Source organism: Hypanus sabinus, chromosome 19 (genome assembly GCF_030144855.1).
Source record: "Hypanus sabinus isolate sHypSab1 chromosome 19, sHypSab1.hap1, whole genome shotgun sequence".
NCBI classification, from domain to species: Eukaryota; Metazoa; Chordata; class Chondrichthyes; order Myliobatiformes; family Dasyatidae; genus Hypanus; species Hypanus sabinus.
Genome location: NC_082724.1, coordinates 71557028 through 71584986, shown reverse-complemented (window position 1 = coordinate 71584986; position 27959 = coordinate 71557028). Strand labels below are relative to the sequence as shown.

Here is a 27959-nt window from a genome sequence, read left to right as displayed (position 1 = left end):
CTACAGTTATAACCCAAACATTCCAGCTACAGAAACCCATACAGCATTAAGTAACATTATAGAGAAGCCATTTCATTATAACAATACAGAGAAGCCATTTTGTTAGCCTGAACAGTTAACACCACAGTTAATGGTACTGAGAGCCCTACAACAGTATGGAGTCCCAGTCAATATGTGGAAAGCTAAAATCACCTACTATAACAACCTTATGTTTCTTGTAACAGTCTGTGATCCCTTTACAAATTTGTTCATCTAAATCCCTAGGACTGGTGGGTGGTCAGTAATACAGCCTGATTAACATGGTCATACCTTTCTTATTACTAAGTTCCACCCATAATACCTCACTAGTCTGTCTCCAGTCTGTGCTGCCATGACATTTTCCCTGACTGGTAACACCATCCCTCCTACCCTATCAAATCTAAAACAACGGAACCCTGGAGCTGCCAGTAGTGCCTTTCCTGCAACCAAGTCTCACTAACTGTTATAATGTCCTAATTCCAGATGTTGATTTATGCTTTGAACTCATCTGCCTTTCCTACTATTCTTCTTGCATTGAAATATGTGCAGCTCAGGACACTAGTTGTACCATGCTCAACCTTTTTCTTCCTGATTTTGTCTGAGGTTGTAACAACCTCTGCCTCCACAACCTCTCCACTAACAGTTCTGGTTCCCATCCCCCTGCAACTCTAGTTTAAACACCACCATGTAGCATTAACAAACCTTCCCGCTAGGATATTAGTCTCCTCCAGTTCAGGTGCAAACCGTCCATTCTGTACAGGTCCCACCTTCCCTAGAAGAGAGCCCAATGATGCAAAAATCTGATGCCCTCCTTCCTACACCAACTCCTTAGCCACAACTGTATTACCTTCCTAGTTCTGGCCTCACTAGCAGGTAGAAACCTGAGATTACAACCCTGAAGGTCCTGCCCTTTAACTTAGCACCTAACTCCCTAAACTCCCTATACAGAACCTCATCACTCATCCTACCCATGTCACTGGAATCTACGTGGACCACAACCTCTGGCTGCGCAACCTCCCAATTAAGAAAGCTCGGGACTTACTCCAAGATGTCCTGGGTCCTGACACCTGGGATGCAACATACCAATTGGGAATCGCGATTTTGCCCACAGAACCTCCTGTCTGTTCCCCTAACTAACGACTCCCCTCTCACCACAGCATGGCTGTCACTGTTGCAACTTGCTGCATACTTGACGAAGGGTCTCGGCCCAAAATGTTTATTCCTTTCCAAGGATGCTGCCTGACCTGCTGAGTTCCTCTAGTATTTGTGTGGATAAATTTATTTAGAATTCAAGCTCAAAGAATACGTTGTGATTTATTACTATTGATCCAAAATAATTTTGATTTCAATCCAAAAATAAATGTAATTACTTATTACACAAAAAAGAGCTTATACCTGGGTATTAAATCTATCAATTAGATTATGTTTTTCCCCAAGGAAGGTAAGACAAGTGATCCATTACAGAGAGTTGAACTTTTATTATAACAGACATGCCAAAGATTCACAAATTTACCCAGATTTAATCAGTTACATGAAATAATCAACCAAATATCTACCCATAGCTAAACTGCTGCTTTACGAAGTAGTTAAACTTCAATGAAGATGAGCGACATTCTCAGTTCTTACAAAGCAAAAATGGAGTTGCTATTTATTTAGCAGCACAAGGCTTATGGACCACTCATTTTCACCTTCTTGACATGCACAAATCACTGATTATTCAGAAATATAGTAGATTTTGTTGTATAATCAGGTTATTTTTAAAACAGGTAGCTAAGATATATGTTAAAATACTGCTACAGCAGATACTCTAAAACTCACTAAAGTTTTGTTTATTCCCAGGTTGGAAATAGATGCAACTGCAATTTACATTTTTTCTGCAATCTCATAAGAGGCTATTTGTTCAGCTCGAGGTTAAATATTAATAAACATTATTTATCACTCTTCCACTAAAATATTAAAATGTAACATTTCCATACAGTGTATTTCCCAATAAATACAATTTTATTAAAATATTTAATGAACATTTATGGAAACCAGTATCATAGAGTTCTATCATAGCTTAAGTTTGCGATAATAACTTTAAACATTTTTACAGTAACCATAAATGTCAGGTCTTTTAAGAGTGATTTATCATTTCAATTATGACTTTAACCTTAATTTCATTTCAATATTCACTTTAATCTTTAATATATTGAATATTATCCAGTCTCTTTTTTAAACATATGCCCTGAATTTGTCAGCTAAGGTTACCATTGCAATAGGATAGCCTCATTTATGAGAGAGCGGTGTAATTGCTGTAATTCTCTTCACACTGTTGCACACACTTTATGAAATAATGCCGGTCATGGATTGCTTTGAGAAGATCTGTCTGAACCAAGCAAATGTCATACAGCTTTGCAGTTGGGATTGTTCGGGTTCCACTTCCATCCTCCACAAACACCTGTTATTTTGGGAAGGAGACAACAGAACTGCAGATTTGATTCACCAACTTATTCACAGAAGTTACATATGGTAGCAGCATGGTACTTTGCACACAGTGGCCACTTTATTAGGTACCTCCTCTGCAAGGTCAGACATGCTGTGTACTCAGTGTACTCTTTTGCATTGTTTGAGTCACATTCCCGTCAGCTTGAAACAATTTGGCCATTCTCTGACCTCTCCCATTAACAAGGCGATTTTACACAGAGAACTGTTTTATGTTTTCTGTAAACTCTACAGACTTCTGCATGAGATTCCCAGGAAATGAGCAATTTCTGAGATACTCAATCACACCATCTGGCACCAACAATCATTCCATGGTCAAAGTCACTTAGATCACATTTCTTCCCCATCTGATGTTTGGTCTAAACAACAACTGAACCTCTGGACCATGTCTGTATGGCTATCATGCATTGAGTTGCTGCCACATGATTGGCTGATTGGATATTTACATTAACAAACAGGTGTCCAGGTATACCTACTAAGGTGGCCACTGTGTATACAGCTCAAGGAACGTGAGGAATTAGTTCATTTACTAGGCATTCCTTCAACACACAGATAAACAATCTAAGATGAAGATTTCCATGAGAATGCCAATACAAAGCCTGATGAATTACAACATTCCTAATATCAGAGGCTAGTAATATAAAAGATTGCAGCAATAGTATTTAGCCATTTCACTCCAAGCAAGACAGTTATTTGTCCTCAGTTTCTGTTACTAATTTGTCAAAGAATATGTTAGTGTCAATCTGTGATTAACTGGTATAACAACAAATCGATATTAACCCGCCAATTTATTCAGTAGCCATCTCTCAATTTTCACTGGAGACCAACATTAGTTGCAGTCTTCACTGTACAACTGCAGTTTCTCCCAAAGATTCTCCCAGACATCGGGGATAATTTTGATACAGCTGCTTTGAGGTAAGAGATTTCAAGCCTCGCTCTAATCCCACACCTTTATTATTACTGAAAATGGTGGAATTGGATTATCGTCCATGCACACTATTTCAGGAATCTCACAGAGATATGCAGGTCATTTTCCAGATCAGGAGTCTATTGGCTCTCCCCCATCCCAGTTACGTCACTGCTCTCTTGACATTTTTCTCTTTATTTTGTACTGATTTTGCCCTGGAAAGCCACCCTCCGCCCAACCTCTCTGTCATTACTCTCCCGATCCTCCTACTTGGTTGTTGTTGCTCTTCTTCCAGTAATGTTTAATGGCTGTTGACAAACCGACATAAGGTGCAGTACTGCCACCTACTGAGGTGGAAAGTGGAGCACCTCTCCCCTACATTCACTATCATCGTTCCCTCCCTCTTTCGATCGCTGTCCTTCCCATTTCACAGAACCGCCAACTCCGTGCGTCCACCCCCACAAACACTTCGCCTAGCTGTTGTATCATTTACTATCTTACTGTACTAAGGGACCATTTAACAGCAGGATAGAAGCTGTCTCTGTGTTCCGTAATGTTCAAGGTATGGAGTTCAATTAAGGTCTAAAATCAGAAATGACTTGTGTTCACTTTATGTCATTGTTCAAGAACTAGTTTAAATCGTAAATCTTTAAAAGTGCAACAGGTACAACATCCTGAGATTAATTTAAGGACATGGCTTGCCCATAAATTTCTGACTCTAGGTCAATGTGAAATGACTGCATGTATTCATTTGCATGCATAGCACAATATGACTCATGTTCTTGGATGTTTATCCATCCAAAAATAGATAAGCACACATTGCAAAATTAAACATTATCTTTGAATTAATGCTTACCTACTGTGCAGTGGTCTTAAGTTTATTACTTTGCATTGTCATCAACACTTTCTGTAATTCTCTCAAGTGTTAATCTCCACTGGTTTAATCCAGATTTCGTTACTCATCGCACGATGAATAAAACACAATTAAAACCAATATGATGGAGGTGGACCTGATGAAAGTAACCCAACCTGTCACGTCTTGTTTGTGCGGAAGAATCATTGTCACTTCATAACTTTGATTAATGTCATACCATTCTTCCAGTTGGTTACACATCCAGTGGAATCATCTCATTAATCCTCTAACAGCACCTTTTAATTACACTTTTAAAAAATAGGACTATATGAAACAAAATTCAATTAGTGTAAGCAGTTACTCTGGCATGCTGACATTTAAAATAAATCAGCATTCAGAGGGAAATCTCATAAGAGTGATTTGCCTCCTCAAATCCCCAATGTCTCAAGTAATGCACATAACTCTACTATTTGCTTTCTACCATGCATAAATACCTTGCACTAGAATGGATGAATTACAATACTGAGAGTGCATTATCATCTAAGATAAAATATCTCTCAATTGACACTTGAACTAAGGTGATGCTGGATGCCCCCAGCATAATCCTCAGATTGTGTTGGTTGTTGATGCAAAGACAAAAAATTACGCTGTATATTTCAATATACATGTAACAAATAAATCTAACCTCTATTCACTGCAAAGCTCCCTCACCATATTGCGGGTAATACTTATGATGAATGAACCTGCATTCTTGCAAGCAGAACAAGCGTCATACCTGGCCCTGCACCTCCTCCCTCACTACCAATCAGGGCCCCAAACAGCCTTACCAGGTGAGGTGACACCTGTTGGGTTTATATACTGTGTCTGGAGCTCCCAGTGTGGGCTTCCGTATGTCAGGGAGACTCAAGGTAGATTGGGAAACTGCTTCACTGAGCACCTACGCGGACTCACAGTGGACACCCACTTCCCATTCCAACATGTCAGTCCACGGCCTCCTCTTCTGCCACGATGAGATAACGAAACAACACTCAGGTTGAAAGAGCAATATGTTATATTCCATCTGGGTAGCCTCCAACCTGATGGCATGAACATCAATATCTCGAACCGCTGGTATTTTTCTTACCCCCCCCCCCCCCCCCGCCAACCATTCCCATTTCCCTCTTTCACCTTATCTCCTTACCTGACAATCACCTCCCTCTGGTGCTCCTCCCCTTCCCTTTCTTCCATGGCCTTATCCCCGTTCTCCAGCACTTCCCAGCTCTTTCCACCCCTCTCCATCGCCTACCACTTTGTACTTCCATTTGTGTATATTTACAAAATACAATTAAGTTGGTCAGTAAAACTATTGAAAATCTTTTCTTTGTACTTTTGTCAGTTAAATAAAGGTTCACGTGAATTAACATATCACAGATTTTTGTTTTTATTGCATTTTGGAAAATATCCCAACTTTTCTGGAAATGGGGTTTGTAGATAAATTATATGAAGAGCTTGAGCAAGCAAGGAATGGATGCAAATCTCAAGATATTGTTATTGTCATGGGAGGGTCCTAGTTAGCTGCAACATTACCTCTCAGCTCCTAACTCAGACCCACAATCGATGAAGGCCAATGCACCATATGCTTTCTTAACCACTGTCAACCTGCACAGCAGCCTTGCGTGTCCTATGGACCCGGACTCCCAAGATTCCCCTGATCCTCCATATTGCCAAGAGTTTTACCATTAATACTATATTCTGTCATCATATTTGACTTACCAAAATGAACCACCTGGGTTGAAATCCATCTGCCACTTCTCAGCCCAGTTTTGCATTCTATCAATGTCCTGCTGTAACCTCCATACTATCCACAACACCTCCAATTTTTATGTCATCAGCAAATTTACTAACCCATCCCTCCACTTCTTCATCCAGGTCATTTATAAAAATCATGGAGTAAGGCCCAGAACAGATCCTGACCTGTCTACAACCACTTTTTGTCTTCTGTGGGCAAACCAGTTCTGGATCCACAAAGCAATTTCCCCCTGGATCCCATACCTCCTTACTTTCTCAATAAGCCTTGCATGGGGTACCTTGTCAAATGCCTTGCTGAAATCCATATACACTACACCTACTGCTCTACCATCATCAATGTGTTTAGTCACATTCTCAAAAAATTCAATCAGGCTCGTAAAGCATGACCTGCATTTCACAAAGCTGTGCTGACTATTCCTAACCATATTATGCCTCTCCAAGCGTTCATAAGTCCTGCCTCTCAGGATCTTCTCCACCAACTTACTAACCACTGAAGTAAGACTCACTGGTCTATAATTTCCTGGGCTATCTCTATTCCCTTTCTTGAATAATGGAACAACATCCGCAACCCTCTAATCCTCCAGAACCTCTCCCGTCCTCATTGATGATGCAAAGATCATTGTCAGAGGCTCAGCAATCTCCTCCCTTGCCTCCCACAGTAGCCTGGGGTACATCTCATCCAGCCCTGGTGACTTATCCAAATTGATGCTTTCCAAAAGCTCCAGCACATCCTCTTTCTTAATATCTAAATGCTCAAGTTTTTCACTCTGCTGTAAGTCACCCCTACAATCGCCAAGATCCTTTTCCGTAGTGAATACCGAAGCAAAGTACTCATTAAGTACCTCTGCTATCTCCTCCAGCTCCAAACACACTTTTCCACTGTCATACTTGATTGGTCCTATTCTCACACATCTTATCCTCTTGCTCTGCACATACTTGTAGAATGCCTTGGGGTTTTCCTTAATCCTGTCAGCCAAGGCCTTCTCATGGTTTCAACACTATGTTTCGATGTGCTTCTGACAAATAAAGCTAATCTCTATACGGATTGCAACAGCTCTTCAGTACCTTGTCAAAGATAATTAGGTATTGTTAGTATTGGAGAGGAAGTCTGCATCCATTAAACAATAGAGAAGAATTCTGTAGATGCTGGAAATCCAAGCAACACACACAAATTGCTGGAGGAACTCAGCAGGCCAGGCAGGATCTGTGGAACAGAGTATAGTTGACATTTTGGGTTCCTCCAGCATTCTGTGTGTGTTGCTTCTAATCCTTAATTACGATTGGGACAGTGTCCTGTATTGCCACATTCAACATCATCCAAATCATGTTTTCTTCTTCCATGTTTCTCAACACAGCCACTACACCTTTGATCATATTTTATTCAGTGTTTAAATCAGTTCTTCAGGTTTCTTGTTCACCACCTCTTCCTGGATCCTACAATCAGTTTTATTGTTTCTGCTGACTTTTTTGAATGATACTGGTGATGTTTTAAAAGCCCCACTGTACATTCTCGAAGGCTGAGCCTGAATCACATCCAGTTTCCCTATAAGAGACCTAGCTGCTGATCTTTATGCTGTACTTCTATAGTCCAACACAGATCTTACCAAAGCCACATACATTCTCTTCAACGCTGAACAACTTGCTCCCCATTCCCTACCAGTTAAACGTCTCATCACATTTATTACTTTTTTACATTTCTCCTCAACTTTCCTGATTTTGTCTGCCCATGTTAACTGTGAATCAAATCGAACTCTCAGAAATTTAAATGATCCATCTCTTTCTAATTGTATCCCATACATCCTTAACTTCTTCCCTACCTCAATTCTTTTCCTGGTGTAACATAGAGTTTTGAGTTTTTTTTTCTACTGAAAATCTACATCCCCAATCATAACCTCACTCCACCACTTCATCAATTTCTCCTTGTAGCTTCCTGATTAGATACTCCATGTTCCTACCTCTTTTCCACAAGGCCCCATCATTCACAAGCAGTGAAATACCTATATACACCAGTACCTTTGTGAAGACATCATTGATCATAATGATGAAAAGTAACGGGCTAATCACTCTACCCTGAGGTGTGCCATTTCCCACTACGTACTGATTTGATAATTCTGACCCAATCTGAACTTGAATTTTCCTACCAAACAAAAAATCTTTTATCCAATTAAAAACTCTCCCACCAACCCCCACCTTATGCATTTTAATTAACAATCCTTCCTTCCACATCATGTCATAGGCTTTTTCTATGTAAAAAAACACCTGCAACTACTAACCCTTTACTTGCCAGATAGAATTGGGAGTAATGCCTTTGGAACTAAGAAGGATGCAATTGATGGCAAACTATTGGGCTAGTTTGCAGGGGTGCAATGATTCTCACCCCGCAAAAGGAGTGTTGCAGGAGTGCTGGGAGAATGAGAGGTTTCAGAGGGATAACTTTAGTCAGGTAGGGAATGATATTACTGAAGAATGTGGAGTGTTTGATCTCAGGATAAGTCCTTCAGTAGTTTATCCAGTTGCAGCTCCATGGAAGATTGTATGGCCTGACATAGACAGGCATTTGTTAGAGGCAAAAAGGAAAGAAAAATATAAAACTGATTTGGTAGGTCCATTTAACTATCATGTGATGGAAAAGTTTAGTGATTATACTCAGATTTATAAGGATGGTGCTAAAGAAACTGAAACAGGAGTGACAGGGTTTGGGGTGGCTGTACCAGCAAAAGAAATTGGAATCAGCGGAAGAACATCTAATAAGTTAGGAGTGTATACAGTGGAGATGTTGGCAGTGTTGGTTGCGTTGCGATGGGTGGAGAAAGCCAGACTAGTCAAAGTGATGATATGCTCAAATTCATCCTCAGTTTTAACAAGTTTAAGGTCTTTTTACTCAAACAGCCGGCAAGATATACTTTACTAAGTCCTTCAGTCAGTCACAAAAATTACAGATCGGGGGGTCAGGTAAAATTTCTATGGGTTCCAGCTCATGTAGGGGTGAAGGGAAATGAGAGGATGGTTGAGTTGGCAAAGAGGGTGCTAAAGAAAATATAGAAATACACATTAGTATCAGCAAAGCAGAGGCTAAGTGTGTAATCTGGGAAAAAAGTCATCCAAATGTGGCAAGAAAGATGGGACAGAGAAGGGAAAGGGAGGCATTTATATCAAATACAAAAGAGTGTTACAGGTACTAGGGTAGGCAATGGATACAGAAGAGAGGAAACTGTGTGGACTAAGTTAAGGCTGGGGCACTGTGCACTAAACAAAGCATTGAAAACGATAGGGAAACACCAGACAAGTCTGTGTGAGGAATGTCAGGAAGAGGAGTCAGTAGAGCATGTAGTTCTGAGTTGCAGGAAGTATGGGATACAGAGAGATGATGAGAATTAATCTAAGGGAATTTGGGGTGCAGGAATTCACATTAAAAGGGTTACAGGGTTTTTTTTATATATAGGATATGATGAACAAGCAGGAATAGGGTACTAGGATGACCAAAGAAAGCAGGATAAAGTGTAGATTGGGTGGGAGAGAATGGGGGGAGAGAATGGGTGAAGGGATTTGGAATGCAAGTCTATTGTCTGATCCATGCTCTGGAGTAGAAGGTGGCAGTAATGCACCATTAAGCTGGGCGCCAAATGCCGTAACACAAGAAGAAGAATAAAACGATGACTTTTTTGGATTTTTTGCAGTGTACTTTCCAAACTGAATACATTAAACTGGAAACAGTGTTCAAAATATGGTGCTGGCAAGATTTTCACTAGTCTTCTACTACTGCCATCATATGACATTGTTTCTAATGAGTACTGTCCATAACTTTCCACTGGCAATACTTGTGATGAATGAGTAATAATGAAGAACATTGTACACAAAAAAGGATGATCGTCATTTTTTTTTGTTGCATAAATACATCATGTTTTTTTATGACATGAAACCTGAACATTATGTAGTAGTGTATTAAATTAACATCTCCAAGTGTCCAGGCATAGTAAATTGGTTACTAGTATTTATATAGGATACACCATTCATTTTGCATTTTGAAAATTATTAAACCTAGAGTAATCTGTTTTACGTAACGAGTGAACACCACCACCCTGACTTTCACTTCATTATTGTCACAAGGGAGAAATTTTATACATGCCCTTCACGAAATTTAATTTGGGGAAAACAGTCTATGAAAGAAATTATACAAGACTGTGGAAAACGGAGTAATTGATGGTCCTGGTGTATTCTGTGATTTTGTGCTTTGCATGTTCAATAGAAAATTAATTGCCTCCTCTGCCAACTCCACTGGCACAGTAATTTGCTAGACATTATAGTGCACAAGATGTGTGCAGCAGCAAATTGCCAGTTGTTTTTGATATCAGCCCCTGTTGTAAACCTCATTTACACCTAAACCCATGGCTGCATGGTTTTGGAACTGAAAATATCTCACACGATACTCCCTTACCATGCCTGGTTTGAGGGAGGTCAATGCATTGCAAAAGTAAGGTGTGTGAAAGGATGAACAGAAATCAGTTCAATAACCCATGGGGCATTGTGGTCCAGGGGTTTTGTTTTGGATGGGTCTAAGGGCAAAGATTCCTAGGCCAACATAGTCCAAGTTCATTGAAATGTTCCAAAGATTATGCCCTAAAAGAACTGCATCAGCATGGGTGCCCAAGGTGGAAATTGTATTAGGGATATTGAATTGAATTGACTTTAATTCTCACATCCTTCACATACACGAGGAGTAAAAATCTTTACGTTACGTCTCTGTCTAAATGTGCAATCGTAGTAATTTATAACAAATAGAACAGTCAATGTAACATAGAAATACACTCAAATCAGCCCGAGTCTGATGGCTTGGTTAAAGAAGTTGTTCAGGAACCTGTTGGTCCTAGCTTTTATGCTGCAGTACTGTTTCCTGGATGGTAGCAACTGGAATAGATTGTGCTTGGGGTGACTTGGGTCCCCAATGATCCTTCGGGCCCTTTTTTACACACCTGTCTTTGTAAATGTCCTGAATCATGGGAAGTTCACAACCACAGACGTGCTGGACTGCCCACACCACTCTGCAGAATCCTGCGATTCAGGGAGGCATAGTTCCCATACCAGGCAGTGAAGCAGCCAGTCAGCCAATTGCGCCCTTGTAGAAAGTTCTTAGGATTTGGGGGCCCATACCAAACTTCCTCAACCATCTAAGGTGAAAGAGGCACTGTGCCTTTTTACCACACAGCTGGTGTGTACTGACCACGTGAGGTCCTCGGTGATGTGGATGCCGAGGAACATAAAGCTGTTTAACCTCTCAACCCCAGTCCATTGATGTCAATAGGGGTTACCCCATTTCTCCATCCCTCCTGTAGTCCAAACCAGCTCCTTTGTTTTTGCGACATTGAGGGAGAGGTTGTTTTCTTGACACCACTGTGTCAGAGAGATGACTTCTTCCCTGTAGGCCACTTCGTTATTGTTTGAGATTAGGCCAATCAACGTAGTGTTTTCGGCAAATTTAATTAGCAGATTAGAGCTATGGGTGAGGGGCAAAGGAGGGGACTCAATACACAGCCCTGAGAGGCTCCTGTGTTGAGAGTCAGAAGGGTGGAGTAGAGAGCCAGCGATCTGACGGGAAGTCCAGGATCCAGCTGCACAAGGCATGGTCAAGGCCGAGGTCTCTCAGCTTACTGTCGAGCCTGGATGGAATTATGGTGTTAAATGATGAACTGTAGTCCAAGAACAGCATTCTCACATAAGCATGCCTCTTCCCCAGATGTGCAAGGACATGGAAGTCTAACACCAGGAAAGACCCAGTACCATTTTCATTAGCTTTCAGGTTTTATTGACAAAAAGATGATTTTGAGCCAGATAACCGAAAAGTAAACTGTGCTATTCCACTGAAGTTCTGTGCAAATAAATCTTTAGGCAAAAATTGAGTAATTTTGGTTACAATTAGCATAACTAGTGTTTTTTACCTCTTAATTGTTAAGTAATTGTTGTTGGATTAGATAAGGGGTACTAATGGACTCATAGGTAGTGTGGATATCCAAGTGTCTGAATAATAGAACACATCTGCACATGCCCTACGTACAACGTACAAATCTGTATATTGAATTCAATTAGTAGTTACATCACGAGCAGAGAAAATATGATCAAAAAGCAGCACTTAGGATGAAACCTAAGGATGAAAATACCATCTCTGGTATTCCTGAATTAATTTTCTGCATGGAAACACTGGTAACATTCTTCATAATGATGGAGAAGAGCAGGAAATGCACTGGAGGTGGTGAAGAAAATAAAACAATGAAATATCAGCATTTGAGAAAGTAAACTTTCAAAAGAAGGGAACACCACTATCAACTGAGTTCATCAGAAATATTTCATTGTTTTCCAAAAACATGGATGGCGTCACAATACGTTTATGAACTGACATGATATTGTGACTAGTGAGAGCTTCTTTTTGGCATTTGGTTTCAAACTGATACAATGTGACGATGGCAGCATTTACAATGCTTAAGCAGTCTTCTTACATGCTTAAATTGCTCAGAATTAAGAAGAATAGTCAACTAAATGGTGCATAGGATAGAGGGGAATAACCATCATGTATAGAAGGGACACTGCACCAGATCAGAGAAAGCTGAAGAAATTGCAAACTCAACCAGTACCATAGTGGGCACTAGCCTCCCCACCATCAAGGACAATTTCAACAGGCAAAGCTTCAAAAGGGTAGCACCCATCATTAAAGAATCCCACCACCTAGGACATACACTCTCTGCTACCAGAAATTAGATACAGGAGCCTGAAGACACACACTCAATGTTTTAGGAACAGCTTCTTCAACTCTGCCATCAGATTTCTGTATGGACAATGAACCCATGAACACTACCTCACTACTTTTGCTCTCTTCTTGCACTACTTATATATGGAGCGTCTTATACTGTATATATGTTTGAGTGTACATATCTTATTATAATTTATAGTGCAATGTATATATTGCAACGTACTGCTGCGCAAAACAATAAACTTAATAATCCATGTCAGCAATTATAAATCTGATTCTGATTCAAAACTATCTCCTCCTTGAACTTAGGCTCAGAAGGAATTCTATTCCATGAGCCATTGGCTCATTTTCTTTGAAATTTTGACCCCTATCTTCTTACTGTTCTACATTTGAGAAAGATAATTTTGAACTGCGGTGCATGTACTGCATTGAACTGCTGCTGCTAAGTTAACAAATTTCACATCACATGCTGGTGATAATAAACCTGATTCTGAACTCCATGAGATTAATCAACAAAGCCTGGCTTTTTTTTTCCCAACTGTAACAAGCTCTGTTGAAATGAGCTTTATCATTGTATGAGGTCTCAATTCATCTGTCTTCATTGATCAATTTAAATATATTTTTTGTACTTTATAAGCCCTGATCTCAAAGTTGACTGATTTTTCTGTGCAACCAATTGAAATGTAACAAATCTTTCAGATCATTGTTCAATACAATTTCACTGGCACAAAAGATAATGAGCCTGTGCAACCAAATAACAAAATTGTTTATGATGCAGATCAAAAACATTGTCAATTTCCATTGTGAGAATTTACTGTACTGATTCAGCAGCACATATCAATGAGCAATGGCACTGAAACTTACAGGTCTTCTCACTCCTTTGGCTTAAATGTTGAAAATATGGCTACAAAGAACACATTTAAATACCTACAATTTTCCATTAAGTACAAGAATGTAAGAAATAGGAGTAAGCCAATCACCCTCTCAAACCCACTCTGCCATTCAACAATCATGGCCAATATTCTACCTCAACAAATTTTCCTTTCCTACCCCAAATATCTTAATTCCTTTAATATCCAGAAATTTAATTGATTTTGGTTCAAATGCAATCAATGAACTGTAGAGGGTCACTACCCACCAAGCTGGTGCTGGTGAGATAGTGCTACAGGACCAGGACAAATGGGTGCTCCAAAGGTGATACAGAAATTCATTTTGCTACATTAAGCTGGTAACCACAGCAGATGTCCCTAAGTAATAGAATTATCAGCAGATTCAGGTATACCAATAAATACCATGTCACCCCAAGTAGAATCTTAAGCTGCTGAAAATATTTGCTCTGTAATATGGGTTGCTGTTACAGGTAAGGTAGTACTACAGGACCAGAACAAATCGTGCTGCAAACAATAATGCTGATGAAAAGCAGCGGTACTAATGACTCACTCAACTCCTGGAGAAGTATCATTGAATTGAAAGTTTAGTTGACAAAGGTTAATGTTGATTCCTCAAGCAGTAGGCCAGCAAGGCATTATTAAATCAATTTAACAGTAAAGAGCATAGGAATAAGTTATATTCTCTCTATTTCTTTCCAAAATGGAATCACAGAAACCAATCATTAATTTATTTTCTGAATTGATTCAGCAATCAAGCTGTACCTGGGGATGAACAATGGTGTCAGCATCATTCAAGCGGATATTGTCATCTATGAAGATATGCTGTATTCCTCGTTCAGAAGGATCAATCCAAAATGGTTTTCCACCTTGGCTTGAGAAGTCATTCCTAGCCCACCTGAAGAAGAGATACTGTAGTGAAAATGTAGTGAAAAGTGAAGCAATTTTTGAATATTAGAGTAATACTACCATACAAGTATAACAACAGTCTGCTTTGAAATTGCTTTAACAATGTTTAGTTATCTAATAACAAGGCAATTGGAAATATGCTCATCACACATATATACTTGCAGTTTTGCAATAAACAAATGGCAGAAATAGTTCAGTTTGAAAACCTGGAACTTTGAATGTTAATAATGTATTCCCAAACAATTTTGGACTTACAGCCATTTAAAACTTGCTGACTTCTCATGATGAGGTTGGGAGGTAGAGCAAGAATATTTTTCATAACTATCCCTTCCCAGCAATTCATACAGAACTAGGTTCAAATTATGCTTGGCATCTTACACAGGTTCTTTTCTGTAATTTAAGTCCTCACTCCTAATGCATTGGTATGTTAGTTTCCCTATTTATTTATTTATTTATTTATTTATTTGTTTGTTTGTTTGTTTTATTCATTTACGGGATGTAGGCGCCACCAGCTAAGCCAGCATTTATTGCCCAATCCTAGTTGCCTTTGAGAAGGTAGTGATAAGCTGCCTTCTTGAACCGCTGTAGTCCCTGAGGTGTAGGTACACACAGTGCTGTTAGGGAGGGAATTCCATGATTTTGACCCTTGTTTTGTACTTAAGCTAAATAAATAAATAAATAAATATTATGATTTATAGTTTTTTATTATTATGTATTTCAATTGTACTGCTGCCACAAAACAACAAATGCCAAAGATACTAAACTTGATTCTGATAAAATTTGCGTAGTTGTATTTGGAAAGAAATACACAACATACATCCCCCACATTGCTTGTAGACATAGAGCAATGTCATTAAATCAGTAGAGATTCATAGCAGATGCAAGCAGCTATAGTTACCAGTCACCATTTTAGTCACCTTTGAAAAAATACTTCTGTAAAACTTCTACTGAATATGCCAGGCAATGCAAATCTTAAACTCACCAGTCAAAATGATCCTGAAAACCTACAATTCCCTCCAAGGAAGAGAAATAGTCATATAGAGCTTTGGAACTTGATTTTGTGGAAATTCGTTCAGATCCTAAGGTCAACACAACATCCTTTTTATTGCAACGGATTTTGCCTGGTGCTAGTGTTAACGGAATCTACAGGGAAAAGTTTGGAAACTGTTAACTTTTCAATATTAGCCAAGATTGTAAGAATTCAGTAACACCTTATATTTGAAAACAAGTCCAGAAGGGAATACTGGAAAATAACAAATCCTTGGAACAGGTCTTGGAGAGACATCAGTGGAGAAGAGACAAGTTATGTTCCATAAGATGTAGGAGCTGAATTGGGCCATCAGACTATATGAGATTTAGCCTGTCACTCAGTGATTTCCTGCCCACCTGAATTGAACTGGTGTGGATGTGAAGGACTCATCTCATTGACCCTCAGATCTTAAGTATTGAGCAGGAAGATTGTTGTGGCAAATATGCCACAGGCAGAGTCCTAGAGCTCCATTTAGACTTTGACATATGAAAAGCTGAGACAAACTATTTGCATTCATGTAAAAATCAAAACGAAAATTATCTAAAAATAAACAGTAAACATAAAGCACTAAAATCCTTAGAAACAATGAAAATTGAAATGAATGGGGTCTCTGATCCTGCACCTGGTCTGACTTAGCACAGGGTTACATAATAAATTGCTCTGCACAATGTTGGAAAATTCCAGCAAGTCAAACAGTTGGAGTCCAAAGATGGAGTGTTGTGACAGTCGTAATGCCACATGCCATTCAGAAACTCTTGGACTTAAGTGAATTAGAGTAATTTCACGATTTATTCCCACCGGAATGATTAAATGTTGACAATTCTCACACCAGGATAATTTGCTATAATACTTCAGCTGTAGACTTCTCCTCACAAAATACCCAGATCAAACACATTTGTTTGTTTGTTATTTCCACTGATATTTATCTATCCACTATTTCAGATTTCCAGAAATTTCAGGTTTTGTTTTAAGTTCCCCGTGTCTTGAGCATTTTTTTCCATAACACACACTAAACTACAGTATTTTCAATTGCTACAAATTGTTAAGATACATCGCCGCACATATTCCCAAGTTTTAAACTCTCAACATTTTTATTGTTCTTTTCCCTCGCTTATCAATTATTCAAAGTTCTATGGTGCAAAAGCTTTAGTGGATAATAGGTAACCCTTTCCAAATGTTGCCTTGAGCCACATATCACACAAGGGTAAACTCAATGACTGTTGTACTTCCTCTCCATCCCTGTAATAAAATATCCTCTGATCAGTTCTTCAACAAATACACCACTAACATTTATGGAAAGTGTGTGGAAACCCATATTATTTGGTTCAGAAAGCTATGAAGAATGATTATGAAATATCGCTAATTAAATCACTATAATTTCTAACGCTAACTACAAACATTCATCTATTTCCACTTTTAAGAGTTAAATATTGCATATAGTTTGTGCAGTTTCCTCATGGAAAAGAGAAAATTAAGAGATAAAGCTACAAATGGTATTGTTTGTGAGTTATGCTGAAGATCTCACTTCTTGCAAGGGACATGAAGGCATGTTTAGGAACATAGAAACATAGAAAACATACAGCACAATACAGGACCTTTGGCCCACAAAGCTGTGCCAAACGTGTCCCTACCTTAGAACTACCTCGGCTTTACCCATAGCCCTCTATTTTTCTAAGCCCTATGTTGCCATCCAGGAGTCTCTTAAAAGACCCTATCATTTCCGCCACCACCGCCGCCAGCCCATTCCACGCACTCACCACTCTGAGTAAAAAACTTACCCCAGGCATCTCCTCTGTACCTACTTCCATGCACCTTAAAACTATGCTCTCTTATGTTAGCCATTTCAGCCCTGGGAAAAAGCCTCTGACTATCCAGATGATCAATGCCTCTCATTATCTTGTATACCTCTATCAGGTCACCTCTCACCCTCCTTCAATCCAAGGAGAAAAGGCCGAGTTCACTCAACTTATTCTTGTAAGGCATGCTCCCTAATCCAGGCAACATACTTGTAAATCTCCTCTGCACCCTTTCTATGGTTTCCACATCTTTCCTGTAGTGAGGTGACAAGAACTGAGCACAGTACTCCAAGTGGGGTCTGACTAGGGTCCTACATAGCTGCAACATTACCTCTCGGCTCTTAAACTCAATCCCACGATTGATGAATGCACCGTATTGCTTCTTAACCACAGAGTCAACCTGCGTGGCAGCTTTGAGTGTCCTATGGACTCGGACCCAAAATCCCTCTGATCCTCCACACTGCCAAAAGTCTTACCGTTAATACTATATTCTGCCATCATATCTGACCTACCAGAATGAACCACTTCACATTTATCTGGGTTGAACTCCATCCGCCACTTCTCAGCCCAGCTTTGCATCCTATCAATGTCCCGCTGTAACCTCTGACAGCCCTCCAGACTATCCAGAACACCCCCAACCTTTGTTTAAATAAATATGGTATACCTTTTGTTTAATAAATGCATTATGGCAGTCTTTTTTCATTTGGGATTAGCACTCTATGTATTTATACATCATTTTTGATGGAAGTTCTCTTATAGTTATACACGTATTTGAGGCAAAATTCACTTACATGTTTCATCTGGAGATGTTTATACTGAGGATGTTGACCTAACAGGGTGACCTGCATTGTTTTCAAAGCTTGACACAAATCTGAGCCAAAGGTTCGAAATACAATTGCAAACTCTCTATTTTGTGATAACAGACAATCAATTAGCTCAAAGAAAGATGGAAGGATCCTATGGTACTCTCTTCCATCTTCACCAGTCGCAGACAGGTTATCATCGTGGGGACCTGTCCATTCCATTTGCTGTAGGTGATCAGAGAAAATCTTTCTAAAGAGGCAGCCATCTTCAGTCTCTGTGAAATCCAGCAGTTTCCCAAACTGTGAATAATAGCTCACAGCCCCATCACAAGGTGGATTCAAAGAAGGTACTTGGCTTATCCATTCCCACTTTCCTGAAACAAAATTGACATTTCAATCAATTTTACAAACATTTAAAATGTTTTCTCAGCAAAGGCTTACCTGCAGTCATGGGCCACTGTTCTTAGCACAGCTTTTTGTTTAAAATTAGACACTGCATCATAGAAAGCATAAAATCTGCAGCACAGGTTCATCACCATAACGGTGGTATTAAAAACGCCATTATGAGCAAAGACTGTACAGTATAGAGCTGATGTCCCAAACCAAAGCAGGAAGATGAGTAATTACTATGTTGAGACGATTAAAGGATAAGATCAGGAGAATATTCTATCTGGCAGAGCGTTGAGAACAAAAGGGCATTCATTTTAAATTAGAGTTATTAATGTCAGCAAACACTTCTTCCCATAGGAAAGATGAACATCTGCATTCTCTATTCTGCAGTCAGTTGAAGCTCAGTTGTGAAGTTTTGGAAACAAACTCAAAGATTGGTGGGCAGGGGTATCATGACAATAAACCAACTAATGAATCTGTTCCATCATGAAAGGAAGAATAATCTAAAGAGAGTATGCTGCCCCATACCGAACCCCGGTTGCCTCGTTTTAATAAGGTATCAAATTTATTTATATCCGAGTTAACATGTAGTCATATTTAGCTGGTGGATAATTGGAAAGCATATATACTTTCACGCTGTTTACCTTTTAATTGCGTCAGGACATTACCTAGGCATTAAAACAAATTTATCATGGCGGTCCTGGTTACATTTTTTTAATTCTTCTGCCACTTCCATTTATCTCACTATAATGATCTTGCGCCAATCCCTAGCACTTAAATCTATGCACAATTCTTTATCAATCTGCAAATTTGCTACATCCTTTCTTTATACTAGATCTAATTATAAAATAACCAGTGTATTTGGTTTTGCATATCCATGGAGATTTAGATTACAGGGTTAAAATACTGATTCGTTCATGATTGTAATTAGCATTTCATCCAATTTTTGATTACGCTTCTTTGAAGAAGTCTTTCCAGCGAGCTTTTATGTCAAGCTCCCCCCAACATTGGACTGTGCTATGACAGAATGAGACAAAATCAACTAGTAACAGTAAAGCAAAGGAGAATAAATGAGAACACAGGAATCAGGATTAGAGGATGAATTTTGTCATTGGTCGGCCAAGCTCAAGACTAAGCAGAGCATTTGGCTACCCCGTCTCCTCACTGATTTCAATGCTACTGAACAGTGGCTATATCCACAAAATGCAATACAATTACTCACCCAGGCTATTCCAACAGTACCACCCAAACCAGTAGCCTCTTGAGGACAAGGGCAGGAGGCATACTTCCACCCATAGATTCCCTTCCAAGTTGCAAACTTTCCTGACATGGAAATATTTTTATTTAGAGATACAGGCTGGAACAAGCCCTTCTGGCCCAACAATCTGCCAACACCCAGCCACCCACCTATTTAACCCTGGCCTAATCACAGGACAATTAACAATGACTAATTAACCTACAATCAGTAATTCTTCAGAATGTGCGGGGAAATCCATGCACTCAGGAAAGAATGTACAACCTTTCTTACAGATGGCGAATTCCATCGAAATTAACTCTGATAGCATCACGCTAACCCCTACGCTACCATGCTGCCGATCTTCAGCACCACTGAGTCAAATTACTTACCCAGATCTGTTCGGTTCAAGGTAATAAATGATGATTTTGGCAGTGATACTTAATTCCATAAAATAAACACAATGAAATACTGTATGCAACATAATTTGTCACTAGTTAAACAGATGACCCACTTTTGTACTGTCCAGTTTTTAATCTTATTTCATAAAGGGACATCATGTAGCTCCTTCTTAAGTTCCCTGTGATCATCTAATTAAACTGTACCAAAGCCTGGTCGGCTACATGCTTCAACGTCTGCAAAGTTAAGGCTGTCAGGCAAATTTACACTTGCAGTTTTCAAGACAACTCTCTTTCAGATAACCCCGAGTACCGGAGATTGCTTACAGCAATAGTCAATAAGCTAAATGTCCTGCTTATTCCCTTGCAAGGTGCTTATCTGGCTCAGTGAATTTGTTAGTTTGTCACTTCTAATATAAAAAAAATCTCTTCTTCAATATCCTTTAGAATACCACCTGAACTATGAAAAGTAGCATCCTATTTCCTGGAAATATTCTGGTGAATGCTTATTAACTTTTCTGTCAGATGGGGAGTATAATGCAGAGAAATGCAATGTCAACAGGAAAAATAAAACACAATCCAAGATACTGCAAAATGTTGAAATACAGAAGGATCAGGATGCCCTGGCTCATGATTCACAAACAGCTATTGTACAGGGAAAGTATGTTCAATTCTATTGTTACGGACCAAAAGGATTCGTTTTGTTACACTGTTGCAATGTGCTGTGGGCAGCCTGCAAGTGTCACCATGCATCTGCCACCAAAATAGCATGCCCACAACTTGCACAATTATTATTTTTTTTATTATGTGGGAGGAAACCAGAGGGCTCAGTCATTTGGCCCATATTTCTCTATGCCTTTCCTACCCATTTATGTTTCTGCATGTTAAATGTTGTTACTGTACCTGCCTCAACTATTCCATGTTACACACTCTGTGCAAAGACATCAGTGAGAGCAATTCTGGAGTATTGTGCACAAATTGGTTTTCTTACTTTGGAAGTATGTAGACGCATTGGAAATAGTTCAGAGAAGGTTTGCCTCCAATGGACAAGTTAGCATAGGAGGAAAGGCTAGGCAGACTAGGCTTGTATCGGCTGGAGTTCTGAAGTGAAAGGGTGGACTTGATTGGAACACAAGATGCTGAGGAGCTGATAGGATGGATGTGGAAAGACATCTCCTCTTTGGGAGAAACCAAAAGCTTGTGTTATGCTTCAAAAAAATAAGCATTGTCCATATAAGACCAAGATGAAGCCAATTTTTTCCTCTCAGAAGGTCGTGCGTTTTGGGCATGGCTGTGAAAAGAGTCCTCGAATATTTTTACAGCAGAGGCGGATTGATTCTTGACGACTCAAGGGAAGGTTTACCATGGTTATTCAGGATTGCAGTGTTAACATTTCAGTCAGAGCAGCCGCCATTCTATTGAATGACAAATCATAACCAAGGGCTCAAGTGACTTACTTGAGACCCAATACGCATGTCGTGATGCTTAATTTCTTTCATTAATCTGTTTGAATTTGTCTTTGATTGTTAGGGTGGTTAAATGTATCAAAAGAACTTTGGTAGTAAATTGATTTTTTAAATACATTCCTACACTCCAATTCAGAATTTGCACTGTCTCTGCAATCTGAATTATTTTTTCTTATTTTTTTATATAAAAAGCTTGACATTCTTTTGACATTCAACTACCTACATATGATGTTGCTTAATTCACCAACAGAAGACATGATGCATTCATATAACTTACAGAAGCAACTCGGCAGTGCACTTACAGAAATGCAAAATGAAAAGTTTGTAATAAGGAACTTGTATTGCTGTTCTCTGTCAATGGTTCTATTGATGCTATTAAAAGCACAGCAACATTATTTTATATTATAAATTTCCACTGCCATGAGCAAATAATTCTTACCTTCCTGGTTGATCCTCCCCCAGGTAACAGTGGTTAAAAAGTAACTGAGAGCACTTTTGGGTCCTTGTCTGGTAATAGTGTCAAACAATTGCACTGTGTTATTTAAATCTAAGTGCACAATCAGCTTTGATCTTCTGCATCTCAAAGCTGTGGGAACCTTGTTAATCCTCTGGTTTGGAACAGATTCCTCACTTTCTGTGTCTTGATCTGCTGGCAGTAATTCCATCTGTGTGTTTAGTACAGGTGACTAGAGAAATCTATTATCTTATCATATGTGCATAATTCTATGTAATCATTAATCCTTTGGCCACTGAAAACTCCTTCATCAAAATCCTGATTTCAGCAAGGATTGAGGGATGCAAAATTTCAAACGAGCTGGAAGGAACTCATGGACCTTTAAAAAAAAAGATTATTAGTGTGGCTTCAGTTACATAACACATTTTAAAACTACATATATGAAATAAAACTAATAAATGGTGGTAGATAGAAATTATACTGGAAATATTATATAAGTGAGAAACAATGAACACAATAATGAGATTACATTTTCTAGAGTAGGATTTAAGATAATTGCAAATGGGATGTTAGCTCATGATTGCTTCACAGGGTGAAGCAACAGTTATCTTCCCTAAGCAGCAAGGCTGATCGACACCTCCAGACACTAATCTTCTCTCCGCACCCCCAGCCACAACTTCTTTAACATTTGCTGTCAGTCACCTTACGCACAGATACCCCTGTGTATGTCCATAAAGTGACACTGGACAATCTATCTTATATAATCTATCATATGTGGTAAGATGTATTGTTTATTTATTATTGTGTTCTTTATCTTTTTGTGTTTTTTGCACCACATTGGAACTGGAGTAACAACAATCTCATTCTTTTTTACACTCGTGTACTGGAACTGACGTTAAATGACATTGAATCACGAAATAGCATTTTGCAACTCTAATTCGTATTTGGATAATAAGCATGGACTTTCTTTTAAAATGAAGCAAAGGGGCAAATATATATGGAGAACAGCTAATATACACCATCTTATTTGCTATCTTACCATACAGTTCTATAATTAGCTATTGTTTTTCCAAGCTCCATGGGTTATCAAGCCACAATATACAACATTCATTCTCAAAAAGAAACCCAAGATTGATTTATGTCATTATCAATATACAATTGTAAAGGAGAACAAAATAATTGTTAAACCAGCATGGATGCAGCACAAAAATCACAATAAGTTAAAGAACAAATAGAACAGAGAAGATAGAAATCTACAGCATATTACAATTTTTCTGCTTCGTGTATACAATGATAGTACAAAAACACAATAAATATAAATATGTAAGATAGTTTATATACATAGATTGATTGTACATCCATAAAGTGACACAAGACACAGGAGTCTCCATACCTAAGGTGACTGATAGGAAATGATTAAGTAGTGATGGTGTGAGTTAGTGAGTGGAGGTGTTGATCTGCTTGAAGAAAGTAACTGTTTTACATTTCACCAACTCTGCTGACAGACATGTACTTAAAGTTATAAAAGATCCCCATCCTAATTTGCCAGAGACTAAATGCCTGCAGGTTTCAATGTTAAATTCATTCATGGGACCCGAACCAAGAATTAGCATTTTAGTTATGGCAAGCAGTGACCTCTGATAGTTAGTGATTGATGCTTTCATTTTGTTAGTAATTGAGTGCAGCAATTGGCTGGATTGAATTTGCCCTGGCTTGAGGACTGTACATACCAGGGCAATTCTCCACTTTGTTGGGTTTACTCCAATATTGGGGGTGCACTCACCTGACTCTCTGGAGTACTGGTAGTAATGGAACTGTTTGTTAAACCACTGCAACATGGATAGTCAACAGACCTTGCTGTATTCAGTCCCTTGAGTCATTTCTTGATATCACATGGAGTGAATCAAATTCTCTCAGTTTGGGGGTGAGATGTATTGTCCACTTGTTGATAGAGATAGCTGTAAATACGCCAGCCTTGCCTATTTTGCATTTTGAGGATGAAATTGCTCATGGGGTTCCTCTCTCCTACATAGTTTCACTGGCCATCACTGTTTATGACAGGATCACATCTATGAATTAAAATAGAAAAAAGTTCACCTACAGCATTTGTAGAACTTAAATTCAGTTCATACTATTAAATTGAAAAAAAATACTGGCCAGTAACAAAGATGGGCCGGCTGCTGGTGCAGGGGCATCAGCACGGCACTTTGAGGTATATGGCCCACAGTTTGAATCCAGCCGGGTGCCATCCTGGGCAGCAGCAGCATCTGCACAAAAGAAAGCCCTGGCAATCTGTTTCCATATCTTGCTTCAAAAACTCAATGGACAACTACACTATGCAAAGGCTTCCCGTTGAAAACTCCACGGCACTCGACAACAGTGATGCCCACACAACATATCAGAAAAGCTTAGCTTCCTCATTTTGGAAAAAAAACCCTGCACTCTTATCACACCCTTCCTTTGTAACTCTGTACCCATCAATGTGAATATTCAAGCAGTTTGAGATGTGTAATAATTGCTTGCTTTGTCAATGCAATTATTTGCTTAATCACTATCCATTACTAGATGAATCTGGAAGCTTTGGAATGAGTAGACGTTTACCAGATGTGAGGTATGAGCTACAAGGTGAGGTTGAAGAAACTTGAGTTTTTTTACTCTGGGCTGCCAGAGTCTGAAAGACGACCTGAGAGAAGTTTATAAAACTGCAAGAGTATAGATAGGTACACAGCCAGAATCTTTTTCCAGGGTAGAATTGTCAAATGCTAAAGATCATCCTGGACAGCAGGATGACCTTTAAGGTGAGAGGGAAATGTGCAGAGCAAATTTAGTTTCACACAGAGAGTGGTAGCTGCAATGGGTTGTGGTAGCACTAAACAGACATTTAGATAAAGCACATGAACCTAGGATATGGATCACATGCAGGGACAAGAGATATACTTTAATTCGGCATCATATTCCATACAGACATCATGAGCTGAAGGGCTTGTCCTTTTGTTGTTTAATCTGGATCCTGACAAATAAATGTGAATAAGTATGACCACAGACTCTGTAAGGGGTACAACAGCCTAATTATTATCTAGCAAACAGAATTCTACACACTGATCCAGAGAAACAACATTAAATGCCACCACATCAACTGGGAGTTTAAATTCACATAATAAAACAAGAATGTGGCATAATGAAAAATACAAAAGTCAGTACTGTGAAAGTCAAAGCTATCAAAAACACTAAAGACTGCAAATGCTGTATCTGGTGGAGGAAAACAGCAGATCCCATACCTAATCTACACCTTTCCCCACCCTCCATTCCTCCAGGACCTCTTTTTCAAGAAACATTGTGGTTGATGGACCCTTCTCTCACATTTCCTTTACTTCTGTTATCACCCTATCTCCCTGCAGAGCTTTCATCCCCCCTGCCTCTGCATTCAGCACGTTATACCACTTGCATTGAGACCCCAATACAAGCCACATCTTCTCCTCCCTCCAACTTTCTGCCTTCCAGCCTCTGTGACTCGCCCCTCCCCACCTGGCCCTCCCTGACCACTGGCATTGACCCTGCAATCACTTGCTTTTGCACCTCCTTCCTCGGCACCAGGCAGCGATCTCAGCAGTTCCCCCATAAGACTCACAGATTTATGCACCCCTCCAGCTTCACCCATGGCATTCAGTGCTCCCAACACGGCCTCCTCTACATTGCTGAGATCAAGTACAGACTAGTCAACCATTTTGCAGAGTACTTGTTCTCTTGTCCACAACAGCAATGTAAGCTGGCAGTTACATATCATTTCAATTACCCTTCCCATTCACATTCCTACACTGACCTCTTGTCCTTCTTAGCCTTCCCCACTGTCAGAGTTAGGCCCAATGAAAACTACACGAAGAACATCTCACTGGTTGGATTCTCCTTCACCCCCTCTATTTTGACCCCTTTCCTACCATACACTGCACTCCAGCTTGCAATCACCCTCCCAGTCCAACAGCTTACTACCCACATACTTCACTTGCCGGCTCTTTCTCCACCACCCTTCCCCTCTCTGCTTTTCACTTCTCCTTAACAGTACACTCATTACTTCAAATTTCAGCGCCAGTAGCCATTACTTATCACCCTTCCAGCTTGCTTCATCTACCGCTGCCTTCATTTATCAAACACCTGCCCCTGCCTCCATTTCCCACCCCCACCCCACCTGGCTTGCTGTGCCCATCACAAAACCCCTTCAATCTGCTAGTCTGGCACTTAACCAACCACTCACCCTTTTCCCATTTATAAAGGCTCTTAGTACTTCAACCCCCAATTGTCAATGATTCCTATCTTCTCATAGATACTGCTCAACCCTCGAAATGCTTGCAAAACTACTGAGTTGCTGCAAAAACGTATTTAGTTAACTATTGCACATCAGGGAAGAAAATGTGCTAAGCTCAACATGTATTTATAAGATTTCAGCCTCACAATTATTTGTCATAATCAGGAGCAAGACCAGGTTTACTCTCACTGACAAAATGACTTATAGCTGCCAATTCTTTTCCGGCCAATGCGAGGTAGGAAATAATGCCGCCCACCCCACCCCACCCCACCCCACCCCACCAACATCCACACATTCTCAATTGTGGCAATTGATCACTAGCATTCAAAGTGAAACCGTATTCTAAGGCACGTTGCTATACAGTCTGTTTGAAAACCTTTTTAAAAATATTCCACTGCAGAATATCAGCTCCCTCTTTCTCTACCACACGACAACGTAACCGTACAATGTCTAAAATTCAACCTAAAACCAAAGTCCTATTATCTACACACATAAGTTCACCCAGACCCAGGAACTCGTTCTTTTCTCTCTGCAGCCATACCACCCCTCACTGGCACGACGGTATACTGTACTTCCCTCCATCAAGTTAACCCATTTAAATCACCGCTCCTTTGGCTCGAGGTCTCAACTCGCTCGTGCAAAATACCTCGGATCCTTGCGTGAGCGTTAAAGAGCCACGGATAGTTGGAGTTTACCACTATCGTGCTTCCAGACAAGTGAGAAAGGTGATTAGTTTCCCCTCGGGTTTCTCAAGATGAGGGACTACAAACAGAGGAGACACCTGAAGGGTTTCTGGTCATTCTGCAAACTTCATGAAGTGAATCTGACTATTAAAAGACCGATATTTAAGGATGAAAGACACATCAATATAAACATAACATACCTACACTCGGAGTGACGCCTTGGCAGCGCGGTAAATGGTTGAACCGAATCTCATTGCACAGAGCTGGCCGGCCGGCTTCCGGTGAATTGTGGGATATTGGAAGACCACTTGAGCTGACCGACCTGCCAGCCTCAGTCTACTTTCAATTCTAAAGGTAGTAGGGAAACCCTGAAGGTTGACAAACTCAATGTGCAAAAGAGGACAGGCTTTGCAAATAAAAACAATATTGGGAACGTAAGTTATAAAGAGTCCTTGAAAGTGAGGTGGTGGGTTGTAGAATCAGTTCCGAGTAGTGGTGATTAAAGTTATTTCACAGGCTGTAGAGGGTTATAACTCTTCCTCAGCTTGGATGTGTGGGGCCTAAGGCTTTTGTACCTCCTGCCTGATGCAGTCAGCCGCTTTCTGTTAAGGTTAGATCGTTTTGTATGGGACATTTTTCTCCCCCATTATGCTGACAAAAATGTCACTAAATATTGAACTTAACCGTTTAGAAAGAGTATTACTTTATTTTATTACACCTTTATCTGTTCACAAATCAAAACAGAAAATGTTGGAAACAGGCAAGTCGAGTAGTAGCGGTGGGGAAAAGCAATAATTCAAGCCGACACAGGGTGAAGGCG

General features: G+C 39.7%; 1 protein-coding gene across 5 annotated transcripts; it reads right to left on the bottom strand.

Annotated features, from left to right (window-relative positions):
• Positions 1 to 1481: 1481 nt before the first annotated feature.
• si:dkey-32e6.3 (uncharacterized) lies at positions 1482 to 27483 on the bottom strand. 5 transcript variants are annotated; one of them, XM_059944677.1, is made up of 7 exons: positions 27344 to 27483; positions 23940 to 24225; positions 22142 to 22535; positions 18203 to 18588; positions 15568 to 15728; positions 14442 to 14574; positions 1482 to 2458 (listed from the first exon to the last, which is right to left on the bottom strand). In XM_059944677.1, the coding sequence occupies exons 3-7, from the start codon at positions 22365 to 22367 to the stop codon at positions 2291 to 2293; spliced, it is 1074 nt and encodes a 357-aa protein (XP_059800660.1). In that variant the 5' UTR covers positions 22368 to 22535; positions 23940 to 24225; positions 27344 to 27483; the 3' UTR covers positions 1482 to 2290. The 5 variants fall into 5 exon arrangements, with proteins under 5 accessions (XP_059800660.1, XP_059800658.1, XP_059800661.1 ...); XM_059944675.1 differs by having other exon boundaries at positions 27340 to 27480; XM_059944678.1 differs by lacking the exon at positions 23940 to 24225 and having other exon boundaries at positions 27340 to 27474.
• Between the last annotated feature and the right edge of the window lie 476 nt (positions 27484 to 27959).

Coding starts and splice junctions, on each gene's coding strand:
- si:dkey-32e6.3 (XM_059944677.1), bottom strand. CDS start 22,367: ATGGAATTACTGCCAGCAGATCAAGACACAGAAAGTGAGGAATCTGTT. Junction 14,575..15,567: donor TTTCAGGATCATTTTGACTG/GTGAGTTTAAGA, acceptor TCTCTTCTTCAG/GTGGGCTAGGAATGACTTCT. Junction 2,459..14,441: donor ACACCATTGTTCATCCCCAG/GTACAGCTTGAT, acceptor CCAAAATAACAG/GTGTTTGTGGAGGATGGAAG.